An 11,776-nucleotide genomic window follows, 5' to 3' on the forward strand; every position below is an offset into this window, starting at 1 on the left:
TGTCTATGGGATAGGAAAGGGAAATTCTGTCATGATATACTCTCCCTTTAGTTGTTCCAAAACAAAACAAGTGATTTGATCACCAACATTCTTCAAAAATATCTTTTTTTTGTGTTTGAAACAACTTGTTGATGAGAAAATTATGATAGAAATTTTATTTTTGGTGAACTACCCTTTTAAAGCCCCTATAACTAATATAGTAATATAATAAAATAACTAGAGTATTTTGCTGAAGATCCCTTGAATTAAATTTAATTAAAGTTATTAGCCCTTTTGCAAATTTTGTTAGAACTGTTGACCACTAGGTGGCGCTGTTTCGAATTATTTTGAGTATCTTCAGGAGCTGGTGTTGTTGGTACATTCTGAGTTTCATAATATTACACCAATGCAATTGTTTAGTATAGCATTTTATTTCACAAAACTGTATTGAAGTCAATGGGAATTTCATGTTTTGTTCTATTATAGCGCCACCAAGAGGCTCAGTCCCACCATTTTTTTATGTGTCCTTAGAGTGAGGCCATACATATGTGTGTAAATTTTGGTGAAAATATCTCAATTCACTTTAGAGTTATAGACATTTATATGAAAAAACACGTAAAAAATGACTGACACATGACTTTGATTAAATTATACTACCCCTTACTATCAATATTTTCGCATTTGGGCATTGGTGTATAGCTATCGACCTATATTTTCAAACTTCTGATGGTGGTTTCGTCTCGATCGGAATACAATATAGGTTTGGAAGATATAGGCAAATGGTTTATAAGCGCTAAATCACAGCGTTACACAAACCGTATGGCGAAACCTAGCATGTTTGGTATCATAGGACTTGGTAAGGTTTCAGGAGTTTAATTAGATGAGTCTCGTGAAAATAAGTCAACCACACCCAAAGTTATAAGCATTTGAAAAAAACTATTCACCACTTGGTTATGCTGTTTCGAAACTTCTCACGCTCCTTCAGGACATTGTACTGATGACCCATACCAAGTTTCGTAACAATACGTTAATGCGTTCTTAAAATACAGCACTTTAGCACAAAAATCAAAATGGCCAACAGTCAAAATGGCCGAAATGGTAAAATTGGATATCAAAATTGGATATATATTATTATGACATGTACCAAGTTTGGTCTGGATATGATAAATCATTGCAGAGATACAGCCTTACGACTGTTTTGCATGCTCTATGTAAAATTTGTTCCGAGTCTTTATCGAAAACGGTTTAACGAATCAATTTGAATTCCATAACTTTTGGTCAGCACTGCCTGAAAATGATCTGGTTAAATTTTTGTGTAAATTGGACGAAATGTCTAGGATGAGTTCGAAAAAGTAGGTTTTTCAAAAAATTCAAAACGGTGGCCATATTTCTATAAAGAAAAATGACTTCATAGTGTGCAATCGAATCGGCATGAGCTCAGGAATCAGAGGAAAAAAGAATTTTGTTGATTGGCCTTACGGTTCAATCGTTATTAACAAAACATTAGTGAAACTTTGGACAGTTGGTGGCCGCTAGAGGGAATGACTTAGACACACCAAAATTGGTGTACTTAATGTTGGCACTGTCCTCTATCAGAATGTCAAACCCTTACAACTTTACCTCAATCGGTTCTATGGGTTGCCATAGACTCCTAGTCGGAAGAAGGAAGAATAATAATAATTATAGGAACGGGAACAAAAACAATAGGTGCCTACGCACCTTCAGTGCTTGGCGCCTAAATACTAATACTAATACTTATTTATACTTTCTATAGACTAAATGTCTATGGAATAGGAAAGGGATATTCTGTCATGATATACTCTCCCTTTAGTTGTTCCAAAACAAACAATTGCAAGTATTTATTTAAAAAAAAAATTTTTTTGCCATAAAGTCAGTGGTTACTGTCAACATATTTGATCATCAACATTCTTCAGAATATCTTCTGTTGTGTTTGAAACAACTTGTGGATGAGAAAATTATGATAGAAATGTAATTTTTGGTGAACTACAAAAGGTAGAGTATTTTGGTGAAGATCCCTTGCATTACATCATAAATAAATCACTGCCCCATTGACATCATCAGATTTTGATGTCTTCAGTTTACAGAAAAGGCGATAATATATTATGGCCTTTTGTCTAGACTGTACAAGTGCAGCCACAGAATCATAATTGTGCTTAAACTCACAATGATAAAGAGAATATACATTATAAAGAGCATGCGGTCAATGACCTGACCAAACATGATCCATTCATCTGTTCTGTTGTCATTATTGAATTGCTCTTCAACTTGGTGGCGGATGGCCAATAAATCTTTACTCATCTTCTTCATTTCATCAAGACATTGTTCCCAGACTCTCACTTGACTTCCACTAACTAGTGGAATGTCAATCATGGCATTGTCAGTCATGCTGTTTTTGTAGAAAGTGCTCTCAGATCTGTTTGCTGTTGGCAAGAAACAAGACCACCATTGGAAAATATCATTTACACCAATGATATGAATTCTGATATCAGGAAATTACCAATAACTCTATTTCAGAACCATCCTGGAAGATATCTTGGCTGCCAAAAAGAGTCTTACCTACAATGTGTTTATCACAAGATTTCTTCATACAAACAAGTCGAGCAAGATATTTCAGAACCAGAATCCTGAGCCACTTAGGTAATGGAGAAAAGTCACGGGAACCACACACGACATTGGTGATGAGGATAGTCTCAAGGAGACTTGCTACCATCAAGGCCAAGCAGAGAGAGAAAAAAACATCTACATCGAGAGAGAAAGATAAGATTGGAGGTGAAGAACGATCACCTATACTGCTGAAAAGATCAGATTAGAGTCATGGGCTTCATTTCCCAAAAGCACTGTAGAGACCATTGATACCATTGATGGCCTACAATGCTTTTGGGAAACGCAGAAAAACTCAAGCCAGGGGTGCCCAATCCTGTTCCTGGAGATCAAACTATCTGCAGACATCAGTTCCAATCCTAATCGAACTCTCCTGTCTTCCATCATTAAATGCTTCTGAAAATCTGAATAAGATGCTTCAGTTGGAAGGTAGATCTCCAGGAACAGGATTAGGTACCCTGGACTCAAGCTCTTTAACCAGGATGATCTTCATGATACAACTGGTCAGCTTAAAGGGGTGGTTCGGGATTTTTGACATCGGACCTCATTTTTAGGTCAGTCTGTTTGTTATTCATCAGTGGAGACATTTTTTTTTTAAATTATCCAGTCCTTATATTTGGATAGTTGGCCGATGCTAGTCTAGCGCGAGTCAATGGGTATATGTTAGCCAGCCATTAAAAACCGTTTTACACACTCCACAGTGCACCAAACGCAAATCAATTATAACACTAGACTATCGATGCAAATGTCCGTTGAGAGAATAATGTTAGAAATCAAACTTACCTTTCATCTCAATGATCCTAAAGGAACTAGTTTCTCAGCCGCTGCGGAATTTTACTTTGCTCCGGTTAGTAATGATCAGTGTGCCAGCGGCAGGTAAATACACTTGCGTCATGTGTGGACCGGCTCACTCGGTTGCCTAGGTAATCAATATCACTCCGCTGCTGCTGTCGACAAGGCTTATGATTACAGGGAACAAATTATAACTAATGCAATGTGATGAAAGGTAAGTTTGATTTCTAACATTATTCTAACAACGGACATTTGCATCGATAGTCTAGTGTTATAATTGATTTGCGTTTGGTGCACTGTGGAGCGGGTAAAACTGTTTTTAATGGCTGGCTAACATATACCCATTGACTCGCGCTAGCCTAGCATCGGCTATCTATCCAAATATAAAGACTGGATAATTTAAAAAAAAAAATGTCTCCACTGATGAATAACAACCAGGCTGACTTAAAAATGAGGTCCGATGTCAAAAATCCCGAACCACCCCTTTAAGGATGTCTGTAATATCTCTACAAAGCTAGCTGTTAACATTCCAATTCATCTCAAGGATGGCTGTCATTGAATAAACATGCTCCCAGTTGGTTATGTTATGACAGGGGTGTCCAACCCTGTTCCTGGAGGGCCACTGTCCAGGAGGGTTTTTGACCTATACTGCAGTGAGCCACCAGATGGCGATCAAAATGTTTTGGCTTCACATTTTGGTATGTGTGTGGCACACTTGCTCTAACCGTAATAAAACCAACCTGAACTAAAGTAGTGAAGGTCTTCAGACTCACTAGAAAAGGCTACTGTAATCAAGTGTGTTGGAGATTATTGCAGGATATTGGCCCTCCAGGAGCAGAATTTGACACCCCTGACTTTTGACATATACCAGCCCTTACTGGGCCATACTGACCAGCCAAACTTTGGTTTTCTCAAGAAAGTATTTCTGTGTAGGTTCAGGTTGCACCAGCATTCCATTCTGGAGACCATCAATTTATGCTGGTGACCATCAGGGACCACTTTTTTGCAGATGCAATAAGAATGATAAGGATTGAGGACATACTTATGAGTGGTAAGTCATTTCCTGTGACAGGCAGCATGTCGTTCATTAGCAGCAAGAAGACTGTGTAACCCAAAATCAGGGTCATTTTGAAGGAAGCACGGTCCACCTCTTGAGGAGGCAGCAGGAAGCTGAAGAGATCCAAAGAAAGCAGGAAGCTGCTGGGAATCAGGAGGTTCACAACATACAGCGTAGCTCGACGTCTCAAGACAATCTAGTCCACAATTAATGAGAACATTTGTTTTTATCAAGCATAAATCTAATTTCATAGTAGAAACAATAACAAAAATGGGGGAATTCACTAAGTTGCACAGCTTTTGTGTGGTATTTCCTATTTGTACTGTATCTAAATTTTTATTGTTTTCACTTTTGTCCTCTGCTGGTGTTGTTATTTTTATTTATTTATTTTTACATTTTCCATCCTCTTCTTCAGCTAATTTTTTAAAAGAAAAGACCAACTGTGAGTGTTTCCACCTAGTGGATCCACCAATTAGTGTAATTCCTGTCACGTGTGAAAATTACAAATTCAGATGCGCAATGGTTAAAGAGATGGAATTGTAACCTGAAGGTTTTGGGTTTGGTTCTCAGGATCAGCAGGAAATGTATGTGTGGAGTGAATGAACAGCACTCTCTTCCACATTCAAAACCCATGACTGAGGTGCCCTTGAGCAAGGCTTTAGTGCCAACCCTAATTAAATACACCTCAATTAGATAATCAAGTTCTGAATCCGAATCGCCCACTATACCCTCTGTGGCGAGTGGGGCGGGGCCGAGGGACGTGGGAACAAAGGGGGGGGGGCGGCAATGATTGGGAAATCAGTGACACCTGCGACCCACGTAGGAGATGGAAGGATATAAAACTGGAGCGACGACAGTGAAGGACGAGAGAGGACCAGGCCTGGGATTTTAGTTGTGTTTTGGTTTTATTTTGTGCGCATCAGTCGTCCGTGAGGGGCTGGTGCGCTGTTTTGTGTTTATTTTGTTATTAAAGCTTCATGTTGATTGTCAGCCGGTGCCCGCCTCCTTCTTCCGGATAATTACGAAGTTTTTATCATTAGACCCTCATTTTCTATTCCCTACATTAGTCCACCAATATAGTCCAATACTAACATAGCTGCTGTGTGTACAAATCACAGTAGTCTGGATCACAGTAGTGCAGTTATGTACAGTCCCAGCTACATGCACCAAATCATGGCAGTATCAGTTGCAAATCTTAGTGAATTCCCCTCTAGATCTAAAATGCCACCAACATAAACAATGAGGCTATCCCATTCCTCTTCCAGAGAGAGCTGTGAAGATTTTTCTGCCCTCATGTCTATCAGCTCCCACTCTCCTTTAGTTGTTATTGCTTCAAGAGAATTTTTGAATATCTGCTCAATGGGCAGCAATAAGAACAACTGAACATCATCACCTGTAGAAAAAGAGACCAACAGGTACAATAGAATCACAAGCAGACAATAAGGAACATCCATGTCTCACTTCTGTTTACTCACGAGAGTGTTTGTAAGAGTTGAAAGTATATGAACAGTTCTGAAAATCAAATGGAAAGGTGTAGATGTCCAGTTTGCAGGAGCTGATTACATGAAACGGCCGTCCATCGAGCACTAGACCAGTGGAGGTCACATAGACGTAATATGTTTCTGGTGCTCGGTTTTCATCCATGCTGCAAATTAATTGCAGATAGCAGGTTTAAAGGTAATGGAGGTCCATTGCAAGTGCGTAATTACAACCCGTATTCTGGAAAAGTTAAATTTTAATAAAATGAAAACTAAAGGAATTTCAAATCACATGAGCCAATATTTTATTCACAATAGAACATAGATAACGTAGCAAATGTTTAAACTGAGAAATTTTACACTTTTATCCACTTAATTAGCTCATTTAAAATTTAATGCCTTCTACAGGTCTCAAAAAAGTTGGCACGGGGGCAACAAATTGCTAAAAAAAGCAAGCAGTTTTGAAAAGATTCAGCTGGGAGAACATCTAGTGATTAATTAAGTTAATTGATATCAGGTCTGTAACATGATTAGCTATAAAAGCTTTGTCTTAGAGAAGCAGAGTCTCTCAGAAGTAAAGATGGGCAGAGGCTCTCCAATCTGTGAAAGACTGCGTAAAAAAATTGTGGAAAACTTTAAAAACAATGTTCCTCAACGTCAAATTGCAAAGTCTTTGCAAATCTCATTATCTACAGTGCATAACATCATCAAAAGATTCGGAGAAACTGGAGAAATCTCTGTGCGTAAGGGACAAGGCCGGAGACCTTTATTGGATGCCCGTGGTCTTCGGGCTCTCAGACGACACTGCATCGACATGATTGTGTCAATGACATTACTAAATGGGCCCAGGAATACTTTCAGAAACCACTGTCGGTAAACACAATCCGCCGTGCCATCAGCAGATGCCAACTAAAGCTCTATCATGCAAAAAGGAAGCCATATGTGAACATGGTCCAGAAGCGCCGCCTTGTCCTGTGGGCCAAGGCTCATTTAAAATGGACTATTTCAAAGTGGAATAGTGTTTTATGGTCAGACGAGTCCAAATTTGACATTCTTGTTGGAAATCACGGACGCCGTGTCCTCCGGGCTAAAGAGGAGGGAGACCTTCCAGCATGTTATCAGCGTTCAGTTCAAAAGCCAGCATCTCTGATGGTATGGGGGTGCATAAGTGCATACGGTATGGGCAGCTTGCATGTTTTGGAAGGCTCTGTGAATGCTGAAAGGGAATATAAAAGTTTTAGAGCAACATATGCTTCCCTCCAAGCAACGTCTATTTCAGGGAAGGCCTTGTTTATTTCAGCAGGACAATGCAAAACCACATACTGCAGCTATAACAACAGCATGGCTTCGTCGTAGAAGAGTCCGGGTGCTAACCTGGCCTGCCTGCAATCCAGATCTTTCACCTATAGAGAACATTTGGCGCATCATTAAACGAAAAATACGACAAAGACGACCACTACTCTTCAGCAGCTGGAAATCTATATAAGGCAAGAATGGGACCAAATTCCAACAGCAAAACTCCAGCAACTCATAGCCTCAATGCCCAGACGTCTTCAAACTGTTTTGAAAAGAAAAGGAGATGCTACACCATGGTAAACAAGCCCCGTCCCAACTATTTTGAGACCTGTAGCAGAATTCAAAATTGAAATGAGCTCATTTTGTGCATAAAATTGTAAACTTTCTCAGTTTAAACATTTGCTATGTTATCTATGTTCTATTGTGAATAAAATATTGGCTCATGTGATTTGAAAGTCTTTTAGTTTTCATTTTATTAAAATTTAAAAAACGTCCCAACTTTTCCGGAATTCGGGTTGTATGATCAACACTATTTTTTCCCGCTAGTCAATATTCAAAGGTGTTACATTCACTATTTTAAACTTACAATTCATTAATGATAATGTCTGGAACCCATATCTTCTCTCTTGGTAGTGAAATCTTTTTTGCTCCACACTCCGCAGGATCCCAGCTCAAACCTTCAATCTGCCATGTCTAAAAAAATAATAATTCAACTAGTCCTATTGCTACTAATGCCTGAAAGTATTTAGCAGCGTAAAATGTGTATGAATCATGCCTGCTGGCTGTCAATACCAGATCTACACCAGGGCTGTGCAATATTTATTGTCTGTGATTATATCATAATTGTTTATTTTATTATTTTTTAAGTGCGAGCTGACATTAACGAGTATGTCACTCAATTTGCAAACAAACAAACACAAATACATTTTGAGAGTCCAAGCATTCATTAGCCTATTCAGAAGCCTATTAGCATGCAATTAGAATGCCCCTATAATTCAAGTTATGACAGCGAAAAACATCCATGTGTGTGTGTATATATATATATATATATATATATAGTTAAATAGGCCTGATATCACACAAGCATCAGTGCCGTTTTCCTACAGTAAATATTAGCGCGTGCACACAATTGCCAATGTGATATTAATTTTATACAACAGTTTAAAAAAAACATGAATATTAAGTATGTTGCATTTTAGACAAAATATTGTCAGATTTTTCTGTTCCGCCTACGAAAACATTCCTGAATGAATCTGTTTTTGAATTAATAATTTGAGTCAGTTATTCAGTGATCAATTCATAAATCACTTGCTTAATTTCTAAATGAATCAGCTGTTTTGAATTAATAATTTGAATGAATGATTAAAAAAATCACTCATTAAGACCTACTGGCGGTTTTAGTGTCATATTTATTTATCCATGCCATGCCTAAACCAACCAAGGTACCAACACAAAAACACACTCAGCTAAATATTGTTTAATTATCATTATTGAAAAACATCCCAAATTAATATTGTGATATATATATATATATATATATATATATACAGTACAGACCAAAAGTTTTGACACACCTTCTCATTCAAAGAGTTTTCTTTATTTTCATGACTATGAAAATTGTAGAGTCACACTGACGGCATCAAGGGCTATTTGACCAAGAAGGAGAGTGATGGGGTGCTGCGCCAGATGACCTGGCCTCCACAGTCACCGGACCTGAACCCAATCGAGATGGTTTAGGGGTGAGCTGGACCGCAGACAGAAGGCAAAAGGGCCAACAAGTGCTAAGCATCTCTCGGGGAACTCCTTCAAGACTGTTGGAAGACCATTTCAGGTGAATACCTCTTGAAGCTCATCAAGAGAATGCCAAGAGTGTGCAAAGCAGTAATCAAAGCAAAAGGTGGCTACTTTGAAGAACCTAGAATATGACATATTTTCAGTTTTTTCACACTTTTTTATGTATATAATTCCACATGTGTTAATTCATAGTTTTGATGCCTTCAGTGTGAATCTACAATTTTCATAGTCATGAAAATAAAGAAAACTCTTTGAATGAGAAGGTGTGTCTAAACTTTTGGTCTGTACTGTATATATATAATTTTTTTTTTTTGTCAATTAGTCCAAACAGTGTGTTTGTTGACTCTTACCATCCTCACCCACAGATATGTTTCCAACACCTGTGCTTTTTCATTCTGAAAGGGAAAATATATGTAATATGTAATGATTTGTATAATACTAAGTGGGATTAATACTATGAAAATGTCATGGTTTTGTAAATCTTAAGTCAAAGTTGCTTACCACTCCTAAAATTCCATAGAGAGTCAAGTCCACTGTGACGTTGGTGGGAGTGCTCAGACTTATAACTGGCCTTGCATCACTGTAGAGGATGACTTCCTCTCTCATGGCATTAAGGAGCGATTTAGTTGTTGGTTCTGAACAGTTTAGTGACTCTACGGATCCTAGCAAGAGATCTGAAAGAGCAAAAACCTGAATAAAGCATCTGGCATTTTCTACAAAAATAGTGGACAATACAGTTTGTTAATTATTGCCTGTTTATACTGTCAAATCACCTCAATTGTTCTTGCTGTAAAACAGTCTTTTGAAATAGAATAAGAAAAAAAGAATTGAATGGAAATTTATCTTACATTGTATAATGAAGCAGTTGGTAATCAACTGGAACCAAGTGAGAGTGGCATACCATGTCCTAACCTGTTGAATACAATTATGTTTCTAAGTCACAACAACTTGCTACTGGGGTTCCTCAAGGCTCAGTACTTGGACCACTTCTCTTTCTCAATCTACATGACGTCATTAGGATTTGTCATTCAGAAGTATGGCTTTTCTTATCACTGCTAGTCTGATGACACCCAACTCTACTTCTCATTCCAACCAGATGACCCGACGGTAGCTGCTCGCATTTCAGCCTGTCTGAGTGACATTTCTAGCTGGATGAATGACCATCACTTTCAGCTCAACCTTACGAAGACAGAACTCCTGGTGATTCCAGCTAACCCATTGTTTCATCACAACTTCTTTATACAGCTGGGTTCGTCAACCATAACTCCTTCCAGGACAGCTAGAAACCTAGGAGTTGTGATGGATCATCAGTTAAGCTTCACAGACCATATTGCTACAATGACCCTGTCTTGCAGATTTGACCTATACAACATTAGGAAGATTAGACCCTTTCTGTCAGAGCAAGCCACCCAACTTCTTGTCCAAGCTCTTGTTCTCTCCAGACTGGACTATTGTAATGCTCTCCTGGCGGGCCTTCCTGCATGTACTGTCAAGCCTCTGCAATTGATCCAGAACGCAGCAGCGAGGGTTGTCTTCAATGAGCCAAAAAAGCTCACATTACTCCTCTCCTCATCAGGTTACACTGGCTATCATTAGCCGCTCGCATCAAATTCAAGGTACTGATGCTTGCCTACAAGACGACCACTGGCATGGCACCAACATACCTAAACACACTAGTTCAATCTTATGTGCCCTCCAGAAGTTTGCGCTCTGCAAGTGAATGACGCCTTGTGGTGCCATCCAAAAAAAGTTCTAAATCACTCTCACGGACCTTTTCCTGGACTGTGCCCAGCTGGTGGAATGACCTCCCAATCTCAATTCGTATAGCTGAGTCTTTACTCATTTTCAAGAAACATCTAAATACATCTTTTTCACCAGCACTTAACCAACTATTACTAGCACTTTTCCTTTTCTTGTCTTTTATATTTAAAAAAAAAAAAAAAAAAATACCTGGCTATGCGTTCTATACCAGAATAACTGAGACTTGTCATGGCACTTGTATACTGTAGTTGTTCTCTTGTTGACCTGACTGCTTCTATTGTTCTCATTTGTAAGTTGCTTAGGATAAAAGCATCTGCTAAATGATTAAATGTAAATGTAAATAAAAAGAAAATAATAATAATAATAAATAAAACAGTAAATGTAATGCTTACAACTGTTGAGTAGCTATTATTACAGCTATTAATCTATCTCTTAAAACTAGAACACTGTATTTAAAAGTTGTTGTTTTTTTACACATAAATGGAAATATTACAACACAAAAAACAGTCTTACCTCCATTCTTGGAAGACGGATAGAAGCCATCAGTCCTCAACAAACTGGACTGCAAATAAATTATTAGCAGACTCTTTTTTTAATGTGTGGAGGTTTATATAGCAGAATGGAGAGTGAAGATAACGTAAATACTAGCTTGTTATATGAATTATTTGTTTATACAAATTAGAATAACCACAGCAGGGGGCAATGCCCTTCCACATCTCTCATAAATCAAAGCATTTTTCTAAATGTGATGTAGCTACAACAATTACATTTCAATATTCATTAAAATTCAGTATCTAAATTCATATTTGGTCAAAACTTTCTTCAAAACTTTTTTTTTTTTTCAGTCAAAAGGACTTGAGGGAGGCCAGCTTGAAGTTGCAGTGGTAAAGATGGGATCAGACTGGGGCCTGAAGCTGAATCTGAGCAGGTCTTGGCAAGTTAGCAACATTTTGGTTGTATGTTATCCAAGCAACAACCTCCCACTCTCTCTTGTGAA

At 38.2% G+C, this 11,776-nt stretch overlaps 1 protein-coding gene across 1 annotated transcript; it reads right to left on the bottom strand.

Annotated features, from left to right (window-relative positions):
* Positions 1-2,065: 2,065 nt before the first annotated feature.
* On the bottom strand, positions 2,066-11,363 carry LOC132131231 (5-hydroxytryptamine receptor 3A-like). Its single transcript, XM_059543248.1, has 10 exons — positions 11,293-11,363; positions 9,867-9,930; positions 9,520-9,692; positions 9,369-9,413; positions 7,811-7,917; positions 5,926-6,095; positions 5,683-5,843; positions 4,436-4,646; positions 2,557-2,739; positions 2,066-2,420 (listed from the first exon to the last, which is right to left on the bottom strand). Exons 1-10 carry the CDS (start codon positions 11,320-11,322, stop codon positions 2,101-2,103), a joined length of 1,464 nt encoding a protein of 487 aa, XP_059399231.1. The 5' UTR covers positions 11,323-11,363; the 3' UTR covers positions 2,066-2,100.
* Between the last annotated feature and the right edge of the window lie 413 nt (positions 11,364-11,776).

Source organism: Carassius carassius, chromosome 48 (assembly GCF_963082965.1).
Source record: "Carassius carassius chromosome 48, fCarCar2.1, whole genome shotgun sequence".
In the NCBI taxonomy this organism is placed as follows: Eukaryota; Metazoa; Chordata; class Actinopteri; order Cypriniformes; family Cyprinidae; genus Carassius; species Carassius carassius.

Bases quoted from the DNA above. Each gene is read 5' to 3' on its own strand.
- LOC132131231 (XM_059543248.1), bottom strand. From the start codon at position 11,322: ATGGCTTCTATCCGTCTTCCAAGAATGGAG. The intron at 9,693-9,866 runs GTAAGATAAATT...TTGCTCTTTCAG, and splicing joins CAACTGCTTCATTATACAAT to ATCTCTTGCTAGGATCCGTA. The intron at 6,096-7,810 runs GTAAGTTTAAAA...ATTAATTTGCAG, and splicing joins GACATTATCATTAATGAATT to CATGGATGAAAACCGAGCAC.